Consider the following 26,635-nt stretch of genomic DNA (forward strand, 5'->3'; position numbering starts at 1 on the left):
TTTATCTCATCAGTGAGTATCTAATAGCATATTAGTATTCAAAAGAAAAAAAAAGTGCACAGGTCCAGTAAATGTTGAGCACGCTGAGCCTCAGACATCAATACTTGGATTTGATTTGCACTTTTGGAACAGAGTCAGAATGAAAATGGATGTTTATATAGTGTATTAGGCAGGAAGAGAAAAAGTAAGGGAAATGTCACTAATGGGCTGAATCCTCATATGTCCAAAACATTACACGAACTGCAAAATAAAAAACAGCCTGGTTTTGAGCTTGATGACAGTGCATTTTAAGATAATCCAAAGGGATATGAAAGAGCTACAAGGGCCCAAGAGGTTAAAGGGTTTTATAAACTGATAGAGAAGCATGTGGAAAATGAGAGATAAGGCTTTTTCATAGTAGGAAAAGCAGCCTAAGCTAAGGATGCAAAATTAATTCAACATTTAGGTTGAAACGGTCTTTAGCATTGTGCTATTCATTTTACTAAGATTAGGTTTTAGGCTTTTTTATCTGTATTTGTTAGAACAGCTGAAGACAGACAGTAAAGGGAGGAGAGAGAAACCGGACAACATGCAGCAAAGAGCCGCAGAACCGAACCATGGTCACTGCAGTGACTCTAGTACATGGGCCACCACACCACCTTGTGAGCTACCAGGGCACCACCGTCATGCTATTCTAAATGTCTAAAAAATTCTCCAATGTCTCAGACCTTATTAATAACCATAATCAAAGAAAAACCTCACCAGATATGTGGCAGTAACAGAAACATGTTGTTTCATTCATAACACATTTTTTTCTGTCTTTATTCACACTGGCAGAGACATCACACAGCATGAGGCTGCTAGCAGTCCATCTAGGGAAGCAGGCCAAAGACAGTGTGAGCTCAGTCCACACTGACAGGGAACTGCAATACCCCTCATTCCCTAATAGACCACAAAAAGACTCCACAACAGATGCATATATGCACAATGGCACACACACGCTGGTCAAGTAGCTGTAACAGCCAGAGGTATGTTCACTTTCACTGCATCCATTCTGCCCAAGACTCTCCAGATACGCACACACACTTCCCTTCGGCTTAACTCTTCACGGCTGAGTGCAGGAAGGGGGTTGGGGGCTGCGGCCCATGGGCAGGGCCCTTTCTCCCTGTGTTTGCACATTTCATAGTCATTGAACCTGCAGCTAAAAATAGAAAGCTAAAAACCTTGCACTACCACACGTCACAAACACCAGGAAGATATATACTCTATTAAATGCGCTGTAGGCTGTTTACTGAGGCACTGAATTAAGGGAAAAAAACACCCAGTGCCATGGGATCAATAAATAATTTCCTTTCTAATACTTTCTCTTCAGAATGAGGGTGTTTTCAGTGATACCAGCAAATATAATCTTCCACACAATGTGTGTCTGCTTAGAAGAGTGAGAATGGCAAAAAAAAAACAAAAAAAAAAAACCACCAGCCAATGATGCCACTGACAGACAGGCTATCTTTGACGGTAAATATTGATCTATTTCACAATGATATGATAGCTTGTCTCATAAAGATGTTTTGGTTTAGATTTTGAAAAAAATCTTCTTTTCAGGTGACTAGATCTACCCTATATAATATATATGCTACACATAACTATATAGAAAATAATATGTACCCTTCAGCAGTGTACTTTGCATGTTCCCTTTTTGCATGCTCCATTCAAAATTTTCGTGGGGGAGTCATACATACAGACAAACACACACACATACACACAAACAGATAGATTTGCAGTAAGACAGAGAGCACTGAGCTCTCTCTTGTGGCCATTAAACTGCACTACAGCATTACTTAACAGAGGGTCCAGAGTGAATCAGCAGTATCCTTGCAGGCATAACACAGTGTGCTCTGATAGAAAGCCAGCTCCAATGTAAAATCAAATCAATGACATTTTTGCTGTCATTCATTTTTCATTCATTCATTCATAGCAGTATATGTAATAAGATTGCTAAGATAATTCTCTTGATTTCACAGGAGGCTGTTTAAAATTTAGAGAGTCTTATAGGGTCCTAGTGATTGCCATTGCTCCCAAATTTGTTTCATCAGAGAGTTAAAAGAAATTACCTGAGCATCCTTGCCGGCCAGTTGTCTAAAATGCATACAGTGTTAGTATGAACACCCTGTTTTGATTGCATCTGGAAACGGCACCTCATTGAACTGTCTCTCTCAGTTTCCTGTCAACTAACTAATAAAGGCAGACACAGCAGGAACAAATAATCTTCAAAAAGAACTGAGGCAAAGATTCGAAATGGCACATGCTACAGTATTGATGTGGCAGTAAATGAACTGTCATAGGTATCATATTGCTTTGGTGTTCCTCTCCTTCCACCTGAACTGATCCACTCATTAAAGACGCATTGTTCGGGGAGTGGAGTGTTCCTCAGACCATCCCAGTCTGGACTGAGTCCAGCTTAAGAGCATAGGTAAGAAAACTATTTAATGCACTCCAGAGCAAATTATTGCCACAGCTAGGGGCTCCACCAGTGTGACAGGTTGCTCTGACATTAGAATGCATACAGTATGTAGGCCAATGATTATTATGCCCATATATCTTACTTCTTATTTTTAGGAGCAGGATAACATCATATAAATGGCATGGTCCTGTCTAGATTTTTTCCTGTAAAGTTATGTGACATTATGGATGCATACTGTACAATTAAATCCAATAAATAAATTATCTTTTTTTTTTTTTTTTTTTGTTTAAGTTGTTTTTCCTGTTGACTTTGGGGGCAGTTCTCCAGATTAAAAAGTTTAAAGGCGTTTTGGTGTGATTCATTTGGCCGCCAATGAGAATGAAATGGGAGCGCCTACATTCACATGCTCCAACACTGACTGCACGTGGTGAATTACATTTTAATGAGCTTCTAATTTTAGTGTGCGCCAGTAATAATAATAGACATGATGAATATTTATGTTCCTTGTTTGAAGTTCAGAGACATGAGAAAGAGGAGGGAAAATGCTGTAGAAATACAGCGGTTTACCATAGAAATGTCTCATGTCTGTCAGACCCACATCCCCTTCAGCCCCTTTCAGACCTACATCGACATGATGCAAAATTTGAACAGACATGATGCGCGGTCACTGAAACAACGCATACAATATGCTAATGTTTAAATAGTCGCCAAATACTGCAAAGGAAACATGACATTGACAGATATGGTCTATTTTCAAAAGGGCGTACGCGACTGAAATCGTTTGTGGACAGGTTTTCTGAAAGGAAAAAAGCAGCACATCTTCCCCCAGAGTGCTGAAACGGTCACATTTTTGATAAACAAAATGACCGGTGAAAAACGCGATGCAGTCGCAGCCTCATGCTCACACAGCTTACCCATGGTGCCGCTGAGGGAAAACACTGTGCCTGTGCAGTAAGATCGCCGTGTCTAAGTCCTTATAATGTGGTGACGACTGTCCGCCGTTCCTGCATATGAAGAAACAGCCGACCTTCAGCACCGCGGACAGCTCCAAGTCCACACAACAGGCTGCCTGCCGGACAGCGACTGCTGGAAACACCGTGAAGGTTACACCGGGGACTCAACTGACTACATCCGATCGAATGAAACCAACGCAGTCTTCCTTTCGGTTTCTATCAACTAAGCAATAACAGCATCCAAAAATGCCATTTCATTTAAAATAATAACGGATTCCAATCTCGAATCGTTACACTGGATCCATCAAACCGTGCAAACAATCCCTGACTCAATGTCAGTGGGTCTACGGAAGGAAAACATGTGAGCCAAGCAATAACGCGTCAAATCACGTTATGTTTCCCACCGCTGCTGTATTAGTTCATCTGTGCCCTGCCGGAGTTGATGAGAGCTCATTACATATGCGGCGCGTCCCAGCTCTGCCCCCACAGTCCAATAGACAGACAGAAAAACGTTACGCAGGAAACTGACTGTCACTGCTTTCCCTGTGAGAGCGGCAACAAGCACACTTTGTCATTTTAGACTCGCTTTGTGCTGTGAACACATCTTGGGCTTTAATAAAATCACAACACAGCTGTTGTCATCGGCATCGTTTTGCATCTCTCTTCATATTTTCAGACAACAGCAGAGCAATGAAGTCATGGGGCCAGGTAAAAAAAAACGTGAACGTGTCAGGGACTATGTTGTATTCACGTGCTCCAGCATAATGTCTTGTTTGTGCCACTTAACAAGACTTTAAGTATTTACATGTTAGAAAATTTAAGGTGTTTTTTTAGATAAAAATTTTATTTTATTTTTTATTTATTGTAACTTGCTGAGCAGGGAGCCATACAACGGTCATATCAATTAAGGGATTTATCAGAAATGTTTTTATTTGGTACAAACCAAATCAAGCTCCCACATTATCATCTGAAAAGCAGAAAGCATTTACAAGTTAACTCATCCCCATCATCTTTCACAAATGCAGCATTTTGTCTAGATTCAGGAGTAATATAGATAACGTTAGCAGCCTTTAAAAATTCCTTGTGCAGCCAGTTTGGAAAATGCAGAGTTGTGCATCTTTCTGCAAATATACATATCTCCAGTACAACTGAGAAAATGTATACTTGGCCATATGTTTTCAAGCTCTACGGAAGCAAATGATGTGCACCACAACAAATACATTTCTTCAGTGACTTTCCATCACTTTTTAACACATAACATGATGGGGATTTAGCTGTAAACACTATCTTTAATGTCGCATAGATGTTGTAACATTACATGCAGCTTGTAGCTCTTTTGTTAACATTGCTACTTCACTAGTTTGTAAGGGTTAAGATGTGTTCAATACATTTTTAAAAATTATGGATTTATATTCTGAAAACCAATAATAAAGTGAAAATTTGGAAAACATTGTCCAACAGGTTACAGCATATGGAACAAAGACAGTCCATATGGTATCTTCTAATGATGAGAATGATTTCTTTGGTGTTGTGTAGAGACTCACAGATCCTTTGAATTTACTACAATATGTTATTCACTAAAGGTCTTTTAAAGTACTGTAGTACTCCCCCTTCTATTTCACAGCAGAAATGTTGAGGGGCCAAGAAGCACATGTAACGTCTTCAAGAGTTGCTTTAATCACAAATGACTTCCTCCCCGGAGACTGTTGATTCCTCAGGCCCTTTTGAAGCCACATCAGAGGAAATGGTGGGGAGCTCCTCTGCTACAAGCAGGGATTCCGACGACTTCACAACACTGGCACACAGTTTATCTGTATCAAAGGCATTTTATATTTTCACCCCCAAAACGTCACTCTGTACTTTGTTCTTCGAGCATCTGCTGTAGAGGCTATGCTACCTAGTACAATCAATGAGCAGTGATTGTTATCAATGCAGATATTCCATCAGTACTTTTATATCTATTATTCAGCTTTTTGTGAAAGGCATAGTGATTCATTGTATCAAAGGACTCATAAATTCAGCTGCATTATTGAGCAGAGTTCTAAGTCTTAAGTTGGGTCAACGCCTACGTTTCTTTACCAGCTGTTTAACTCTCAGTATCGCTATATCATATTCTAGTGTAGCATAGCTCTGCTTCCCTAGCAGACATAGAGACTTGTAAATATTCAATGGCGCTTCGCAGAACAAGATCTCTCTCGCCACTGCTGTCACCATCTGTGAGAGAGGGAAAGAGTAGACGGATGGAAAAAGGGCAGATTTCACCACTGCCACCTCTTTCACTGACACACAAGCTTTTAGACAAGCTGGTTTGGGTATATCAAAATGTGGCTCGTTGCTCCTGGCAGAGTAATCAAAGCTTGCGACTACAAGCATGGACACACAAAACATTCAGCACTAAATATCACAACAGTCCTGCTGGGCTGATGTGTATACTGTATCACAAACCTTAGTCATAATTAATGCCCTGTCCAGTTCTTTGCATTAGCTAATAATGTGCAGCAAGCATAAAACAACATTCACAGCCCAATGACCACCTACCCATGTCTGCAATACTACCATCTATATCTTCAAAGTTCTACTCTTTGTCAAAATGCCCAGATAAACATTTAAAATATGGTTTAATCTAAAATTACATTCAAAAGATAATGATCTGCAAAATCACTGAGTGTAAATGAACACAGCAAACCAACCCAAGTCACCTGCTGACATCAGGTTAATTGTAAACTTCTCACAGATGTTTATGGTTAACTTGCACCTCAGCTCAATGACGTCTCCTCCTGACATTCTCTTAACGCGTTGACACAGATCACTACAGAAGGCCCCCCCTGCCAGCTGCCATCTCCCTGTACAAGCAGCCGACCTCTGTGTCAGGACAGGGGTTCGGGAGGTGAAGCAGACTAAGACTAATACAAACACTCTCAACCTGGACTCACACATTTCTCAGCCTCTTTTAATTATATTATCCACAACTTGCATTTCATTTTGCAGCACTTGCACTATGTCCATCTCAAACTTGTATACATTGTAAAGTAAAATTTCTTCCACTTTATAAAGTAATTGTTGATAAGTATTGTATTTTTTTATTGCTCATTATCTTTGTCTTTTTTGCTCTAAACTGCTGTAACGCTTTAGTTTCCTGCTAGGATTACTGAAGTAATCAATCGTCAATAAATCTATCTAAATTGACTTCTTCATCTGGTATCAGCTAAAAGACAAACCCTGCCTTCACTGGCCCCTGCTTACCCTGTTGGCCCCTGATAGCCCCTGTCAGCCGGTGGACTCTATTACCAAATAAATAGAGAACCTACTGTGTATGTGACAGGATGACTAAGTGAACTAACCCACCTCTGCTTACACCCTAACACCCTCGCCAGCTCTCCTGCTCATTTCCATACTGGCTCCCTGTTTCTCTGACTGACGCTGTCATCAGAACTTCTCTCTCTTGCCATAAACGCTTACTCTGCTCCCCTGCTGAAGACAAGTCTATGTATAAGCAATTTCTTGGATTTCAACACATTCTGGAGGCATATCTGTAAAAATATTTGAAATATGGCAGTACTGTCAAGCACAGAGATAATAGAGTGACTCCTCTGACTGAGATCAAATGTTTACTGTAGCATCTTCCTTTGGGGTTTGCAGCTTTATCTCAGTATGGACAACTCTTGTGTCATTAGATTTCAAAGTGAATACATTTCATAAGCAACACAATGTTAGCATCAGCCTCTATGGTGTTTATGGAGAATTGACCTTGAATGCCAGGAGGCCGGGGCACCACCAGGTAAATAGCTGGCATTGCCTCACTGGCACATTCCAGGGCCTCTCTGCCAATGCCCTGACTGTCCATCGCCAGCCTGCTGCCACTGTTATTACTCAACACCATCTGTACAACAAGGTAACCGATCTCCCAACTATTATCTACCAGTGAACAATGGCCGCCTGTACAACTGGGGTCTTGGCACTGGAGGGAGCAGCGGGGCAGAGGTCTCTCCCAGTGTTCTGCTGCACTATTGTTTGGATCAAAGCTGCTGGTATGTACCTTCCTGCAATGTGGCTCATAGACTGTTTAGTTACTGTTTGTAACTGTTACTGTCAACAATTCAACACAAATTGGTTAGCGATAAGACAGCTATGCGATAATTACATTGAACATGTGCAAGGACAATGATATGCCCATTGTGAAGTGTTCATCTGGCTGTCTTTGTGCAACTAACTAAACAAATACAGAACTACAGATGTAGCTCATTCCCAAGGATATTCAATACTGCAATCAGTCATTATATATGTTTTTATTATATTATATATATTTCATTTCCTTTTATGATCTATACTGCTCTTTACATCATATGTATGACTATATGTTAACATTGACTGAGGATAGTTTGGTTCAGTGTGGAATTTTATATTGATCCTTCCTATCAATAGAGTGGCTAGACAAGCTACCTCCTTCAACTTCTTGTTGGAGTAAGTATTATTACAAAGCAATTTTAATTAGCAATGGGATCCAAATTAGCTCTACAGTTACATTACCACTTACTACATGTGAAGAGAAGGGTCTAGTTTGAATATCTAAAGTATGATTTAAGCAGTAATCCAATGATTTAGTACTGCACCCAGAGCAACAAGAAACCTTAAAAAAGTAATACAAAGAAAAGATTAAAATCTGTGCAGTAGAGCGGTAACTCAAAAAATGCTAGACAATACAATTTCAATAATGCAACACAATGGTGTCTTTCATTGTATAGTCATACATAATAGTAAACACCAACGTCATTCAACCCAGCAATAACAGGTTTTCTGTTAAAAAGTTGTTTAAAATGTCTCAAGCTCAATCTACAGTATATAACGTGGATGGCATCATCAGGGTTGTTTTTTAAAACTTTGTTATCTCATTATAGAGCCACAGAAGATATTATACAACTGTTTTCACAGTCTGAGTAGAACTCTTCTGATGGGTAAATTTGACTTCATGTTTAAAATCGATGGAGGGCTCCTTGTTTTCTTTCTTGAGACTTTAAGATTTATCCCTTTCAATTCAAATCCTAGCCGTATTTTATCATTTAACACTCTTTGTATCTCTTTTTGAGAGGCACAATATCAAAAACATTTTTACCCTTTTGAACACAGTATTTTTTTCCTGATGAGTTAATGCTATTTAGTCACTGTTTATATCAGTATAACTTGGTAGACGCACAGACAAAAACTAAACCATACTTGTCTTGTTTGTTTCATGTCATTGGTGGCTGCTGTATGTGTATATATATATCACAGCATTTCATGAACAATGTTTGTGTTCAGACACAGTCCCAAGAAACGCAGAAAAGGATTTGCTAACCACTTTGTCCTCCTGTTGCAATTCCATGAGAGCAGGAATGCAGCAGAAAGAAAGAAAGAGGGAGACAGAGGGGTGGGGGGTGGGAGCAGGAAAGATAGGGAGAGAGAGATTGTGAGTGGCATTAGTCGGTCCTGGTGGCACTGTCATACTCCAACAGCAAAGGATTGGATAGCATCGCATAAAAACACTCAAGCTCATGATTCAAATTTAAGCGGTCTAATACTTAAAGCTTTGGCTTAGTCTGTGGGGAGGATTTTACAGAGGTTAGTTAGGCACTGGAGTGCCACATTCTACTAAAGCATCCACAAGGTTCCTTTATGAGGAGAGAGAAGGAGGAACAGTTCCCTCCAGTGGTGAAATAGAACAACTGTAAGCTACAGTAAATATGAATAAGAAATGTGTAGCCGTGAATCAACACATAACAGTGATCAGAATTAGAAATAAACACATGCAGAGAGTTACTGACTGGAGTAGATGCTGATAATCTGAAAAACATTAGTTGCCATTAGAGACACTGTTGGCTCAATTCCCAGATTATGATTTCACTGCAATGTTTCATAACCTTGGATTTCAAATAGTAGCGTAGGGAAAAATTTGCCTGAGGGTGGGACATCTGCATGTGTGTGTGTACGTCCTTATAAATGAAGAGTACGGGGCATGCAAGCCAGTGTTACCTTATTTGACCGCAGAGACACTCGTCCTCCGCACCGAGCACAGAATTTCGTTTGGCAATATGAACAGAGGTGGCCACAGCCATCGGCAAACTTGGTTTTGTGGCATATCCCGCAGGTTGGGGCTTCACTCTTCTGGTCCTGAGTCTGTTTAGACTCCTCCCCCATCTTCTTGACCTGGTCCTTATACGACTCAAACTGCTGGTGCAACTTCCTGTAAGTAAATGTAAGTAAGACAGAGGTTAGGAAAAGGGAGATAGGGTTTAGTGAACTAGAAAAAAGAGGGTTTGTGTTTGACTCATTTATTTACTGTATGCTGATTTGTACAGGCACAAGTATACAGCAAAAGCCAATGCTTCATAGCAAAATAAGCCTGTTACAATAATTATGATTTTAAATTATTCAGGTCATCAAAAATGGTCGTGGTCATGTCCATATATTGTACATTATTGCCCTGGTGTTGAAATACATGTTTGTTTGCATGCAAATGACACTAACATTTTAGCCAACATGATGCCAGAATAAAAAGCCGGGTTTCCCAAACCTTAATAGCCCACTGTAAGACCTAGATGCAGCAACTAAGCATTTTCTCCTCACAGCACCTGAGCTTCATCTGCTTTCTGTGTCTCACGGTGGGCGGGTCTCAACATGTACACAGTTATTTATGTTTTATTTATTTAGGATATTAAATAGTTTTCACACGCCAATTCCAATGTCTAAATATTCTCAAGGATAAAAAGTTCATTGCTATTTGAAAGGGTGTGCTTGCTTCATTATTCTATTATATTATCATTATATCAGTGGTATAAAATGGTCTTAAGATTATACTTTTTATCGCAATTATTTCTGGGACAACATACCATCCACAAAACGCCGTTATTGTGACAAGTCAATACCACAGAGTTTGCAAGGTCAATCCCTTGATGGGCTACACCTCTCATTTAAACAATTTTAGGAAAACACTGACCTAAGGACACAGTATATAACCCAATTCTATCCAAAAATTGCTGTGTTTCACTTTAAATATTTAGTGAAACAACTATCCTTCACACAAAGATAAATAATGTAGATAAATAATGTTTGTGTTATTGGTATAAAAATATAGTATACTTATGTTTTTTGTTATAGTCTTTTGTCTATTGTCACCAGTCTGATTCATGTGTTTGGTCCTGTTGTGAAAATCACACTCACACAAGCTCCAACTATCTACTGATTAACTGATACGACTTCAGGCATGTGCAATGTGTGGGATTTTGAAAGGAAAAGCAGACACCATGACCTCAGAAGCTTCAAAGCAGAGCTCCTCCTTTGATACCGCACCCCTCCCAAAACAGGGGGAGGGTGGGGTATCAAATTTGCTTTGCAAGTTTAAGAACATCACTTAATTCCACTTTCTCAGGTTCCCCTGAGTTTAATGAATCATTTGCACCTGTGTTTCTATATCAGGACAGTCGTAAGGTGAGACAGAGAACACCCTAGAGCCACACTATTGGATAATTATATTACCAATATGCACAATTATTACTTCAATATTTTTTTACTTACCAGAAATCATTACTGTCACACACAGTAGAGGCTATCCACTAAGCATTTGTCAGTGCAGTGTCTATTGTGCTACTGTTTGTGCCCTATAGATGGCCTCCTACTGATACATTATACCTCATCTTACACAGTAGATTCTTAACTCCTAACAGGTTCTGAGAGGCTACTGAAAAAAAAACTGCATGGACTCTTCGCATGCATTTTGTATGACACATGTCAATTGAGCGTCTCCTTGGAAACTAAACACTGGGCTGACTTCATAATATGGCGATTAGAATTGGTTTCGCCCCACATATCCCCTGCAACATTCATTAGCACTTGTGAATTATTGAGCAACGCTATCCTTTTACCACATACAGCTCTGCATTTGAGATAAACGTGCTTCCTTTACCCACAACCAGACCTTTAGAGCCCAAACGTAACAGCCAGGCACCACCTGAAGACTATCTGCGTGTGAGAGCGAGTCTCTGTGCCATCTAAACATTAGATCAAGTGCCAATGCCATGCCCCCCGTTGTACCCACTGAGGGATTAAAGGGCTAATTGTGTCACAGCCTTTGTGTGTTTACCAAGCAGAGATTAGTATGTAGCCTTGTTTAACAGATCCCACCAAATCTCATTTACTGACAGAGGGCCTGATAACAGAGTGATGAAGACTGATACAAGAGGTAAAGCCACTGTCTCCGAGGATCAAGGAAATAAGACTTCAAACAATTGTGTTTTATTCTCACTTAATCTCCTCTCACACGCAAACGTTTACAGAGACATGAGCTCAATCCCGGGCCACTACATGGACTAAGGGCGACTGCTCTATTGACAGACATGGTCACTGAGAAGAGCTGTTAAAGATAACCAATGATTACCTCTCCCTTCCTCTGTATCAGGTCACTTCTTCTACGCCTCACTCACTTCTTGGGGTCTAAATAAAGGTTGTAAAAAACATTTTTATAAAGCCACTTTCACAGGTAAGAATTTCACTAGTTTGACTGCAGTCTGTTGCAAATAAGTTGGTTTTAAGATGCACTGAGACAGATATCAAGGAGAGCCCTTTAATTAGAGAGTAAACAATAAATAAATACAAGAGGGCTTGCATGTGATGCAGTGTGCAGAATATTGAAATGCACGGTAACCCATTAAGGCATGACAGAGAAAACAAAGAATAAATATGGAATAAGAGTAGACCTAAAGTGGCAGCAGGCAAATGGTACACAGTGCCCACTCCAGAGGGTTTGCTTATTCGGTCAAACACGGTCAAATGTAGGTGACACTGCTGACGAGTAATCATATGCTGCTCATTGTCCCATCCCATGCTAGTGTATCAGAGCTCTCTTACCTCTGGGCCGCACCAGGCAGCTACACACAGCCGGTAACCTGAGCCTCTGTCTTGGACATATGACAGACCCAACAGCGCGGGTGAACTACAAGCTCCCTGCAAGCTCCTGGACTCTACCTCTGCCACAAACTGTCTGAGCTGAATTATAGCTCCTCTATCATCCGTAATACATCATATTGGAACTAAAAGCATAGACGTGACAGTGTATCAACCAGCATATATTTGTGTATATTAATAGCATACAATAAAAGGGAAATTAGCACCTTCTTTCAAGTCCTACAATCTAAAACAACTTGAACTAATGACCTTCAAGCTGTGCTTCTGTTTTGAGTAATGTTATATTTAACATAGTGTTATAGCTCTCCATTTAACATTAATGTTAACACAAAAATGACTTGCAATGAAAGAACAACACAGCAAGCTCACAAACCAACAGCCCTGACAAACTGTTATGGCTAACAAATTAGCTAACAAACTCATATACTGTACATAGGTATCACACACAAAACAACATTACCATTTTTTTAGTATTTGGGGACATGCATCTGGCCACCTGACAAATTAACAAAGCTAGTAGGCCTACTCGTCTTCCTTTCTATAGTTTCTATAGTTCTATGGTCTCCACAAACTTATGACAAAAACATCAGTTTTAGCTTGCTAGCTGCTCCAAGCTAGCCGAGCAAACCAATGTACTTGTTACCTTTGTGTAGCTGCCATGGTGTGCCAGAGTACAGAAGGTTTATCTGGCGTTTTTTTGTCCAAAAAAAAATTGTTTCTGTATTAAGCCATCAAATCAAATATAACAAAGTTTTCTACTTCTTAAAGGTAATGATGCCTTAATATTGTAGCCACTTGGCTGGAAATAGCTTCGCAACAAGCATTCAACCCAAAGCTATGACAAATTTTTGTGGCTAACTAGTTAGCTGACAAATCAAGCTAACAAACACAGAACAACATTACCATTTACAGCATTTAGAGTCGAGTTTCTGGCCACCTGACAGTTTAAGAAAGTTTAATATTCATCCTCCGTTCTGCTCTGGTTTGGTCTCCACAAACGTTGGAGAAAAATAGGAGTTTTTAGCTTGCTAGTTGCTCCAAGCTAGCTGCTAGCTTTGTGTGGCTGCTGTTATCTGCCAGAGAGATCTCAGATTTTTTTTCCTCCATTGTGCTGCAGAGTTCAATAATAGTTTTCTGTGGGCTTCGTATGGAAGCAAGTCTTTTTACATTACATATATATATATATATATATATATATATATATATATATATATATAGTCATTAAAACATTTTGGTAAATTGAAACTTACTTGAACTTGCTACTATCTGTTTACTCCAGCACGTGTCCTCCAAAAGCTACTGTGGCCTTTAGCGACCCCTCACCTTCTTTTGACTAGCTTTTTTCATTTGATAAAGCAGGAAAAGCACAGGTGTAATTAATCAAGAAAATGATGAAATCACATTCAGGTGTGCATGTTGCACAGCCCTGGTACTGGCATTGCTAACTCATGTCTGGCTTACAGCGACACTTAATGGACAGAGCCACCACCAATAATTATTTACACCTGCATTATTCCTACTTAAAAAGTCACAATATCTGCTGTTAACTCACTCCCCTGTTTACTCATTCACTGTTCCCTAGATGATAAATACCAAATAGTTCACAGTGATATTGGGATCTTGGATGCAATGCATACATTTTACAGAATATGTACACTCATATAAAATGGTGGGAAAAAATCTAGAGCACAATGTCGCAAATACAGCTCTTTTGCTCAAAATTGTCTAACAAACTGACAAATTCACTCTGTATTACCACATGGCTGTATAAGCTACAGCCTCACAGATGAGTCGGAGACAGAAATGTTGGCAATATACTTTTCTGCAAACCACAGATAATCAGTCTATCATAATCTATCAGTAATCTATCATATCAGCGTTTCTAAAGGTAAATAGTATTTGAGCTGTCATCTTGAGGTGGAGGGGAATGTGGGAGGTGTGACACTTAGGTGAAATACCTGCCAAGCTGCAAACCATTTTTCAAGACAAACAATTAAAACCGGTTGTTTTTCAGAAAGTCATCACTGCGTTTCCAGCGGCTTTTAGCCACACAATCTGCATGTTTTTTTTACTGTGTCTCCACTGCAGTTGGTGCCCCAAAATGTGGTGTTTTTTTACCAAGACATTACTGTGTTTTTTTACCAGGACAGTGCCAAGAAACTGGTCGTGTTTTACCGGGAAATCGATGTGTTTATTTAGGTTAGTGACACAAAAAGGGGTTGTTTTTGACAAACATCGCTTTATTTCAAGCCAGGATTGTGCCACTAAAACTGGGTATTTTTAGCCAAAACATGATCTTCCATAATCAAGTGTTTTTTGTTCCCAAACCTAACAACAAATTAACCACAGAGTTGCTGAAACATAAGGAAAAGTAAAGTTAAGTTTCAACATATCCACCACATGAGAACATATACTCAGCATTTATTCTGGTGACTTGGTTGGCTACAACCCTCTAGCAGAAACACTGATGAATGAATTATATAACTAAATTTACAAACCATAAGTTACAAGCCTTTGTATGTCAGTTGTCAGCAGGTGCCATTGACTGCTTTTTTTTTTGGACTGGACACATTAGACAGGTTTAACCCTACAGGCCACTCTCATGCAACATCTTTGTGCAGCCAGGTAACTCAGGTCCACAGTGTTTTTGGTTCTCTATTCTTCCTAGGAGTTAACTGCAGTGGTGAATAAGTTAATTTATTAGATTGGATGGCAATAAATAAAACTCTGAGCGCTGAGAGAAGCTAAATATGTCGATAAATCTCATGGAACAACATTTAAGAATACATTTTGAACTTCCTAACTCTAACCGTAAGGCATTAGTTAAGTCTGGCCTAGGTGGTCATGTGGTTATTTGGGCCACACTAGCAGCTGTGAGACTCACGGAGGCAATAAGTGCTTGTAACTCCATGTTACTCTTTGTCATCATTAAATGAATCTGCATTACAGGTATATTGACTAGAAATACATTATGAACTGTAACAAATTATTATTATTATCATTATATAAGCCTATTTAACATTAGCCAAAAAGCAATACATTTTAATCACAGATCAAATGATATGAAAATTAAAGAAGTATTGCTCAGCGTGGTACATTACGGTATGTAAAGAATTTTATTTTGCGCCACATTTTCATTGCATTAAATGAAGAGCATTGGGGTTAATCAACATCCAAACATATATTATGATATTTATTGCATTTTTTTTCTTTAGTTTAGTGTATTAGTACGAATACCAACTCGCAAAGCGTTGCCATTTTGTCTTTTATAAAAGTAGAATCCATCATGTTACTCCACTCCCACAACACCACACTCTGCTTGTATGCCTCAACAAACACAGTCTAATATCCACCAGGGTCAAACATACTGTGCGTCCAGCTGCTGGGGTCACCACTGTATGTTTGCGCCCGCTGGGAGGAGATCAGAAGGGAATCTGTACTATTACTTACGCGTCTGGCTCTGGCTCCTTGTCATTTTGGGACTTTTGCTGGGGCTGAAGGACGTTATTTACCAGCTCAGTGATCCCACTAAAGGGAAACCACCTGTTCAAATAAGCAAAGTGTGACTGGAACATCGCAATGAGTCATCATGGGAGAAAACAATCTGTCCTGAAAAGGGGTGTTTTTAGGAAGCGGGTCAGATTCTAAGAAGTGAACAGTAGCAGGGACATTCACTACAACCAGCGCAGAGAGAGAGGAGAAGGCCGGGACATGGGCAGAGCAGCGATTAGTGGAACATTGACAACCAGACACAGTGGTCAGAAATACAGAGAGAGAGACAGAAGAAGAAAGAAAGATGATACAGACAGATTTACAGTAGAGGGGAGGAGAGAAGAAGCGGGAAAGCTCTACAGCCAATGGAAATGAGAGCTGCATCAAACGCTCAGCTGAGGGTAACAGGAGTGTCATTTATTCCAGCCTGGTGGTGCAGTGGGGGTCAGGTTATCAGTCTGGTTAGCCCTACAGGTGGATTCAGTCAAAATGCAGCTACAGTACAGTAGAGCAGGGCAGGTGCATCTAGCCCACAATTGAATTACGAGGCTACACAAGCCAATCAGAGTGCAGATGACACACTGGATGAGAATGGGCAGCCAGTAGGAGACCAGGGACAAGGGGAAAGGGTTTGAGGGCCTGGCTATAACAAAGCCGGTAGAAAGGAAAAGCTGTCATCACTGATGTCATGGAAGTCGGCTGTTTAGTGTCCAGCACAGAATTCAACAGTCTGGTCAATGCATTCAAAAGCTTATGAAAATAAAAAATGCCGCTGCGCGATCATTGTGCTACCGCAGCTGCTTTCCATGACATTAGTGACATTTCTTTCATTTTCCTCCCAGACAGAGAGGAGAAAAGCCACATGAAGCACACAGCACCAACTGACAGGAAGAAGTGTCAAAGCCTAGAGCACTCTGGGTAATGCAGTTTACTTACTGTGCTGGCTGAGGCTTTGGTTCTTCTTTGATCCTAAAACATAAAAAAAAAAAAAAGGTGTGCACAGCTCAGTGCATACAGAACACAAAGAGATGAGGAAAACAATCTAAAAGACACAAAACACTGACACAACTGATATCACTGAAGATGAGCATGACATAAATTTTATACTTCAACTATAATATGAATAATATTCAGGATATTATAGATGATGCTTTGATGAAAATGAGCATACAGTGACGACAATGAGGTAAACACCACAAAAAAAGAACATTTAAAGATGATGTAAAGAAAATAAGTGATTTAGACCAACTTAAAATAAAACATGACTGCTTCATGTGAGTAACACCCTCTCTCGTACTGTATGTACGAGCATTGTACCATTTTTTTATGGCACCAGGGTGGATCCAAAGTGCCAATCCACCACACTACTGCAAAGTGTTCATTCAGCATAAGGAGCTTTTCTAAGAGAAATTCATAATTAATGTTGGCCGTCCACACCATGAGCACACCAGTTCCCAGAAATATAGCCACACATCTGTGCAAAGTTCAGAGTCACCAGCAAGCTGAGCAGTCCAGCTGAGTGACATTTGAGTGTTGAGCTGCATCAGAAGGTGAAGATGGAAGCAGGAGCTCATTCTGTGTAAAGCTGAGCGACAAATGGTTAATATAGTAGTAGATAGTATAGCCATTCAAGGGGAAGTTTGCATATATCAACAATACATTTTTTTTCTCTTCTCCGTAGTGCTATTTATCAATCTAGATTGTTTTGTTGTGAGTTGCAGAGTGTTGGAGACATCAGTCATTGAAATGTATGCCTTCTCTCCAATATAATGGAACTAGAAGACACTCTGCTTGTGGTGCTCAAAGCGCCAAAACAAATACATTTGAAAAACTCAACAGCAGTGTCTCTTTACAGAAATCATCACCTGGTTACTCAAGATAATCCACAGACATTGTTGTGAGCAGTATCATGCAGACACTATTTACTCCACTGAACCACTCCCGCTTTGAAAACCACAGGCCAAGTGTCATGTAGATCCATAAGTAGTTATAATGGATAGAAGGCAGACATCTATGCAGCCAATATCTCCGACACTTGGCAACTCACACCAAAACAATCTACATTGATAAACAGCACTACAGGTGAGAGATAAAAAAAATGATTTTGTGATTTTTGGGGTGAGCTGTCCCTTTAACATCCATGTATGATTAAAGGATCTGTTTACCTGAATTATATCAAAAAGACACATTTTGTCACTTTCTGACTTTTTTGGTGATCTAAGCACTGAAAATTGCATAGGCCTATAAATATTTTAACAGAAAAAAACAAGCAATGTCCTGGTTACTCTGGAAAATCCACAGATTTCATTCTTTACAATGATTATATTTTACTGGAACTACTTTCTGTAGATGAAATTGCACCTATATGGAAACTTTCTCTCTACTGTTGGACATGATTTTTTATCCTGTGAGTACCACAAGCAAAATTCAATTCTTCTCCATTGTATCGGCAGAGCAGCAGAAATAACAGAGGTGGATATCTTAAAACCTGTGCAAAAAAAAACCCACAACTTAATAAACAGACTAACTCATAGGCCAAAAAATAACAAAGCGCTGGACTATTTCTCACAACAGTATCTATTAAACTTCCTCTAATGACCTCATAGGCTGGGAGAGTGGGAGTTACAGCCATCATATACAGTCAGCAAAACCAGCACTCAGTTTTACACACACACACACACACACACACACACACACACACACACACACACACACACACACACACCACACACAGTTACCACCACCACATGACTGTCTAATATCTGTACACCTTCTAACACTGAAGCTGTCAGTTCAGCCGCGCTCTCCTGGTTAAAGAGCAGACGTCATTATAAGCAGAGTGCACGTGTCAGAACTTCACACACCTCATTATCATCGCTTAAATTAAGTTCATAGTAAGCTTTGTTTAACTGTGTGAAAAAAATGTGGATTGTAATTGGAATTTTTCTGAATGAGAAATTTGTCCATCCATACTAACAGTATTGTTGCTCAGTGTTAAGAAAATAGTAAAAAAAATGCACATCACAATTCCAAGAACCCAAGGTTCTCTCCGCATAGTGCCAGGTAACAGTCCAAAAACCCAAATATATTCAAAGTACAGTGATAAAAACACAGAGAAGCAGCAAATAAACCCTTTGAAACATGAGCAATTAGCTTGACTTCTTTGAAAAACATGGGAAGAAAGTAATGGGCAATGAAAAAGAAATAACTTAAAAATTTGTAAAAATGTACAAGAAATATATCAGAAAATTAGTCAAAAAAGAACCATAACAAAACAAAGAGAGAGAGCTAAAAAAGCAAAAAAAAACTTTGAAAAAAGTGCTTAAATATCATTAACTTAAATAGAAAATTATGCTAATTATAAATATAGTTTTCCTCAGTTTGTTTTGTAAATAATTTTCTAAATCTACAAAATTTTTCCAATTTATGAAACATTTCTTCCCAAGTTGCTCATGCCTTTTTTCCCCATGTTTTGACATAAATCAAACCATTTGCTCAGGGCTCAAGGGTTTAAATACTTGTGAAAAGTGTCTGAAAGTAGCACAAGAAGTGATGTCACTCCTGCAAATAAGATGTTTCTTTCACAAACATGGGAAGGAGGCAATGAGCGACTTATAAAGTAATTTTAAAAAAGAAAACGTGAAAAGTACTACCTAAAAGTTAGGGAAAAAAGAAACATAAGAAAAGTTGAATAAAAAAAACCCTACAAAGCTAAAAGCTTACAATAATAATAATAATTCTTTATATATATATATATATATATATATAATGTATATACCATATGGCTCACTGCTTTTCCCCCATGTTTTCTTTAAAGAAAGCAAACTGATTTGTTCTGAAGACATCCAAACACTGCCTAAAAAAGTGATGTGGATCCAGGTTTAAAGGGTTAAACTAAGAGCACTCAATTTTTCTCCCAAAACTTTACGTTGCTAGAACTAAAAAGCCTCTCAAATCCATGCTTTATGTAAACTCTCCACTAAAAACACACCTTTACACAGCATTACCGTGCCTACTACAACTAACAGGTGCTTCATGCTTCCTTCACAAAATCTACTGTAAAGCAATACTCCATCAAGTTTAAATACTTCAGACTAATCAGTGTGTACATGCCATTAAACTCCTTAAGTCTCAAACCATTGTCACATGCAGAGCATCAGCAGTGAAGCCTCCCTACAGTCGACTTCAGCTAGAGGTAGAGCACACCAGAGTGAGGAATCTGTCTGTCTGATCTGTGTCAGATGGGTGAGAGAACACACGAGAGAAGATATAGTCCTGTGTACCCATCAGTCTCGCTGCTCTGTTTTCCGATGAGCCAGTCCATATTTATCCTCTCGCTGTGTTCTCCCGATGACCTGCAGCGCCGTTCTTTATTGATCCCATCAGCCCCGTCTCTGTGGTCGCATTACAAGCCTCATATTTATCTGATCGAGCCTGCTGCCTGCTGCCTGCCTGGACGGCTGCCGGACAAAGTGTGTGTGTGTTTGTGTGACGATCCGCCTGTGTGTACCCATATCCATGTGTGTACTGTACTCATATGCGTGCATATGTGAGTGTGAGTGCGTGGTGTATTATTTGACATGGGGCAGTAAAATGAGTGAGTGTAAAATGTCACAAATGACGTACTCAGTCTCCCGGCTGCTGAGGAGGCCTGCCGGGCAGATACAGTCTCTGTTTTCCATCTCTTTAACCTGCACTCTGTTACACATCAACAACGCAGCACACACAAAATGACAAACACACACTACAGGTTTAGGAAAAGCTTTGTGTAGTGCATCCACATGTCTGGATGTATAATTCTCTCTTTTTTCTGTCTCAGAGTGACAATTTTAAGTCTCAGTAAGCCACATGCTGCTGGTATTTTTAGTCTGTTGTTATTTTTGTTCTGTATTTGGGTTTCCACCTTCTCTGCTTCACTGGCTTTGCATGGAGAAGCATCCGGTCTGATGATGACTGATGTTACACTGCTCTCTAGTGGACACGTGTTGCATGAACTTCTAAGAACTACAGCTGATTTCTGGAGCTCTATGAAGGAATGTGTATGTTTTTATGCCATTTCGGCTAAATTTCTCTTTTGAAATGGACATAACAGAAAATAGCAAAAGCTAGAGGAAGAGAGAAGAGTGAGTTAAAACATAGTGCTTTTGTTATTTTTGTCATCTAAAACCCTGCTGGATCGCATTGGAGTCATCATTAATGCAATTAACCAGCTGGCAGGATGCTCAGCAGTACTGTGGGTCCTAAAGGCAAACAGCCAGTTAATCTTTTAGTTAACTGGCAGAGAATTAAAGCAGCAACTATTTTGGTAATCGATTAATCGTTCAATTTTCAAGCAATATCTGCCTCTAAAGCTTTATCTGTCATTTTTGGAGTTCCACCTGATCCACCGAGCCCTGGCTTTTACAACCTCACCCGCCAGATATCTCGTTTTACTAAAATGGAAGCACAATTTTGCTCCTACACATGATGGTTGGATTAAGGATGTTCATAATATAAAATATAACAAAGATAATATAAAACTTATAATAAAAAACTGAGATTTTCTCTCATGAGCTTGATTAAATTATTCAAGAAAATATGGTACCCTTTTATGGAATATATCAACCTGCTAAACATTGCACCAGACAAGGAAGAGGATTGAACAAGATTTCTCCTTAGTCCTTAATTTAAAGTCCACACATAAAATAAATTACCACATATTCAATTTCATTACACTAAATATTAACACATGAGCTTACAACACTGTGCAATAAAACACATTGCGAGAATAAAGCACAATCACTTAAAATTCTGTAAATACATAGCAGTGCAACCAAAAAAGTGCATAATATTGCTTCAAGACTGGTGGCATAAAAACACTGCAAAGGCAGAACATGTTAATAGGCCACGAAATACCAAAAACAGGACAATAAAGTAGTTGCTGTACTGGAAAAAAAACAGGTTGACATGATAAATGAGGTCTTCAAAATAAAGTGTGTTTTTTCATACTTGACACACTCACATATCACAAGTCAGAATGAACCGGCGACCCACTTTTGGATCATGACCCACCATTTGGGAACCACTGATGTAGGAGATGTGGAAAGAACACTACAGACAAGCACTAACATCTTTAGCAGGAAATGGGAGGACGTCATTTCTGTTCATGTTCTGGACTGTACCTTTAAAACAACGCAGCCACACTGCTAAACACCAAAGATGATCAGCAAAATCAAACATCTACATGAAGTTAGAGCGAGCGTTGCCCCTTTAAGAACTGACTCAGAAGATGGCAATAATTCTGTCTCTCCAGGGAAGGCAAAGCAAAATGTGCATGCTGTGATGCCAAAATACATGGTCTCCGTGTAAAAGCAAACAAGTCTGCAACTCTCTTGTTGAGGATTTGGTTCAACTCAGATGGGAGTGAGATCCTTCTGAGAGTTGGATTGATGCAGCTCCTTCTGTAAAGACAGCAGGAAAATTACACAGCGGGCTGTCACGAGGACCTGAACATTTTAGTAAGATCCCAGAGATTTAATTAATCTGAGCCCTCTGAAGATATCGTTGCTAATAAGCAGAGGGGACGGAACGAGAGGAGAGGAAAGGAAATCACCTCTACACTGTAATTTTGCCGTCTCTCTTTCACCAAAAACCACTCTGTTGCCACAGTTAGTGTGAACACAGATACAATCATCTGAATCATTACATCATTAAAAATCAGAACAAGGTTGGCAACATGTAACATGTAAAGAGATTCAAAAAAAGACATGCACATCCCATAGTGGGTGCTGGATCCAAGATAAACCAAAATGTGAAAAAATAGAGGTCCGCGTAAGTCTGAGGACGAGTGTTTTGGCTCGAAACGTCACTTGTTTTCGCAGAATAAAATCCTTTCAGGGGAGCTCCCCGGTGTGCGGACCTCTATTTTATTACATTTTTTTTAACATCTAACATGTACCACAGCAGGTCCAGCAACAGTTAATGTGCATCTTAATACAACTTAGATGCCAAGCTAAGGCCTGCTGGCACAGACAACACCATCATTCATTCATACTGTAGTTAACACATTTGGGCACTGATTGTCAAATCAACTGACAAACTACAGAAGCTTCAGTAAACATAAATGTTATTGTGCATCTAAAGAAATACTCCATAAAACAGAAACAGCCCTTTACTGGTTTGGTTTAGGCTCACTGCTCTCATCAACACTTGTAGGCCAGATGTTTTCAGCAATGAAAAAGCTCTCCTGAACCCCACCACTGTGCACTTCCTGTCCAGCACCAAACAGACAGACAGTTAGCCACTAGCTGGTGAACATAGTGGAGCATTTAGCTGCTAAAGAATCAGATATTCCGCTCAGGCGTTGGTGGGAAGCAAAACAGAGCGAAAAGGAGAGTGCGTATAGGACAAACATTCATCAGGTGCGCACATACAGGACTCCAGATAAATGCTTAAGTTTCTCTGTGTCTGCTTGATGTGTAAACTGTTAATTGTTTGCTTCACCATGTCCATTTTGTGAGTTGATAACACGTCGATGATGCTTAATGCACTGGCACCAAAGTGCCAAAAAATCATCCTTTACAGGTTTCACAAGCGATATGAAAATGCTGAGCTGAAGCACCTGTTAGCTCTACTGACATGATTATGTGGATTATACATCTCTGCTAATTAGTAAATTATTTACGCCTTTACTCCACCATATATTTACATAGAAAAGTATATATTAAGTGCTAAATGTCACGTATAAAACCTTTAAGTAGCAAAATTGAAAGGCTTATGTTTAAAATTATTACTCTCAGGGGTGCCCAGTGGCTCACCTGGTGGAGTGGGCATGTCATGTGCAGAGGCTGTGTCCTCGCCGCAGTGGCTGCTGGTTTGGCACCAACCTGCAACCCTTTGCTACATGTCATCCCCCCCTCTCTCTCGCCCCCTTTCACGCTTAAGCTGTCCTTTTATAATAAAGATAAAGGCCAAAAAATATCTTTAAACTATTAGCATAAAAAGGTATTTTCAGTGCCACAACCAGGAAATAATGCAGGTAACAGCTATGGAACAGTACATTTTCCTTTAGTAACCTGCTGTTTCATTATCTAATCATTGTCAAAAATGACTTGAATAAGCACTTCCATCAGTTTGCTGGCTCTCCATCAACAATAACAGTCGACTTCTGTTCATTTCAGGCACTAACAGCAGACACACACACAGTATTCCCTGTCACACAGCACTGAGCTTCAGCACATGCCGCACAAAGCATAATTACTTTCCAGTTACACCACCTCCCCTGCCCAAAGTGTGCCGGGCATGCCCAGCCAGTCCCTCTAAGGTCTCTCTCTCTCTATCCATCTAATCCCAACTTTGAGCAAACTGCAGCTGCTCAGGAGCTTTCTATTCCTCTCTCAAAAGTCAGCCAGATGTTGGTGGAACAGCAAAGAACAGTGGGGATGTGGGTACATGTACAGTAGCAGCACTCTCCTCAGGGAAAGTGTGACTTTTCACTGAGGAGCAGGCAGAAACAAGCCCAAACATGGCTTCCAACTCAACAGCTAAATATCCCTTGAAACGTGAATATAGGCCTCTACAGAACCTGGTTAGTTTGTGATTGAGGTGTTTCTCCGCTGTTTCACTAAAGCTACATTCAGGATTCCTTAGCCTCTGAACTTTCTTGCAGAGAGAGATGATACAATAAAATGCCACAACTGTCTCCTCAAATTATTTGAGAGTAGGATATCAACATCCCATAATGCTTTATTGTTTAGTGAGATGCAACCTCATCTTGGCATCAACATTGAAGTAAAACAAATCTGTGATAGTGGATCTCATGGCTAAGCAGTGACCCTGCAGGCCCTTTGAATCCACTCCACACTGAGTGACAATTAGATCATAAGGGAGTAATCTGGCTCAGTGGGTAAATACCAACTACATACATCATTAACACTATCCCAGCCTGTCAGTGCTGCCAGGGGATGAGGTTAATGTCCATCTGAAATCATCCACAGGCAAGTGAGCTACAGGGAAATCTCTCACTGGAGGAGGTGGCTAAATTCTGCTCTTGTGGTGGGAAGATTTTTTTAATGCCACCTGCAACGGTGTCATTTTAATAGGCCACACTTTAGTAACCTACTTTTGGGTTACTTGATCAAGAAATGATCTGGTTACTTTGTGGTTCAAAAAAAAGAAAAATCTAATGCTAAAATCTTAAAACAGAAAAAGTTTTTCTTAAATTAGTTGCAAGAATGTGTTATGTATGACAAGGCATTTATATGCCTATCATTTCTATTCCTAATGCCTTTTTAAGCAACAACAGGCCCAGTTATAAATTGTGCAACACAAAATGATAAATATTTTTTATTACAATAACTAATAGCACTAGACTATTGGTAGGTGTTTAAGCATACAGAGACCAGATAAGGTATAAAACCAAATAAAAAAAACAAACAAACTATTTTTATTGAAGAAAATAGAAAGATGTGAGATGAGTGTTTGTGTAGTATTGTAGTAAAGATGTACAATTTTTATAATTCTGTATCACACAAATATGTATTTGTGTAATATCTACTATCCTGTTTGATCCAATACAATACAATGCAGTATGACACAACACGACATGATTCATTACTATACTATACTATACTATACTATCAATATGATACTATGCCATACGGTATGAAACTATACTATACAAAATGAAAAAATTCATACGATATATTACTATACTATACTATACTATAAATTACTACAATACACCATACTATACTGTGTTGGTATGATTTTGGGAAGGCCAGAAGCACTATGTAAATAAATTATATTTTTGTTTACTGCTGCTGTCATCCTTCAACACTTCGTATTATATTTTCTCTCTTTTTTTGTCTCTACATGTCCAGGTCCATTCTGTCTTTTGTTTGGGTTTTTCTACTTTCCTTACGGCTCGCACATTGCACATTGACAAAACCATTTTCCTGCTCTGCACATCAGCCTATCACACACAATATAGGTGTGTATGCCTCTGCTGACAATGATCCTGATGAAGACTGCAACACACTGGACATTTTAAATACACACTGTCATGTAAAGTAAAGGCATTTTAAATTTGCACAAATCTTACAGTGTGCCTTGGATTCTTTTTGAAGGATAACTGCATTTTATATCTTACTGAAAAGATATTCCACCCACAAGATAAAATAAATCTAATGCAGTGTGTCAAATGTGAGAGAATGGCCATACTGTATGAGCTTGTGTCCAAAAGTGTCCAAAATGTGGGAACAACATTAAATAAAGCAGAAAAATATAATCATTGTAAAATCTAGCAGAACCTCCTTCTTAACCCTTTCAAACCTGAGCCAACTGTCCTGATTCCTTTCAAGAACATAAAACGGGACAATGAGCAACTTTACAAGAAATGAGCCAAAAACTAGCAACGAAATAATAAAAGTTATGAGAGAATTTCCTAAGGAAACAAAATGACCTCAACATAAAATTATAAAAATAGTTTTCTGGACATTTTTTTCTGAGTTTTTGATAGTTTCCTAATGATATTCTCTCTCTGTCTCTTGCTATTGTATTATTGTTAAAATTATTCTTATTTTTAATTATTTTTCTTGTCTCCTTTTACCATTTTCTTACCAAGCTGCTCATTGCCTTCTTTCCATGTTTTCAAAAGAAATCAAACCAGTTTTCTCAGATTTCAAAGCTTTAACAGTGTCCAAACGCATCACAAAAAGAAAGCTCAATCCGGGTCTCAAAGGGTTAAAAATGTGTTACTGTTCTCAGCCACATGAGGAAAATCAACATACACAGTGTATGACCGCGTCAGCGTCATCCCTGCAGGAAACATAAAACA

General features: G+C 39.3%; 1 protein-coding gene across 7 annotated transcripts in view; it reads right to left on the bottom strand.

Moving 5' to 3' along the window:
• rims2a (regulating synaptic membrane exocytosis 2a) overlaps positions 1–26,635 on the bottom strand; it is a 160,418-nt gene that overhangs the window by 116,826 nt on the left and 16,957 nt on the right. For 3 of the 7 annotated variants that reach the window (XM_042490876.1, XM_042490880.1, XM_042490878.1), the window contains exons 2-4: positions 16,756–16,788; positions 15,778–15,870; positions 9,400–9,610 (exon numbers count right to left, since the gene is read on the bottom strand). In XM_042490876.1, coding sequence (XP_042346810.1) covers positions 9,400–9,610; positions 15,778–15,870; positions 16,756–16,788 — 337 coding nt within the window. Of the gene's footprint in view, positions 1–3,354; positions 3,559–8,725; positions 8,738–9,399; positions 9,611–13,577; positions 13,595–15,777; positions 15,871–16,755; positions 16,789–26,635 lie in introns of those variants that run through there. The other 4 variants (XM_042490873.1, XM_042490879.1, XM_042490874.1 and 1 more) reach the window with 3 other exon arrangements.

Source organism: Plectropomus leopardus, chromosome 7, assembly GCF_008729295.1.
Source record: "Plectropomus leopardus isolate mb chromosome 7, YSFRI_Pleo_2.0, whole genome shotgun sequence".
Classification (NCBI taxonomy): domain Eukaryota; kingdom Metazoa; phylum Chordata; class Actinopteri; order Perciformes; family Serranidae; genus Plectropomus; species Plectropomus leopardus.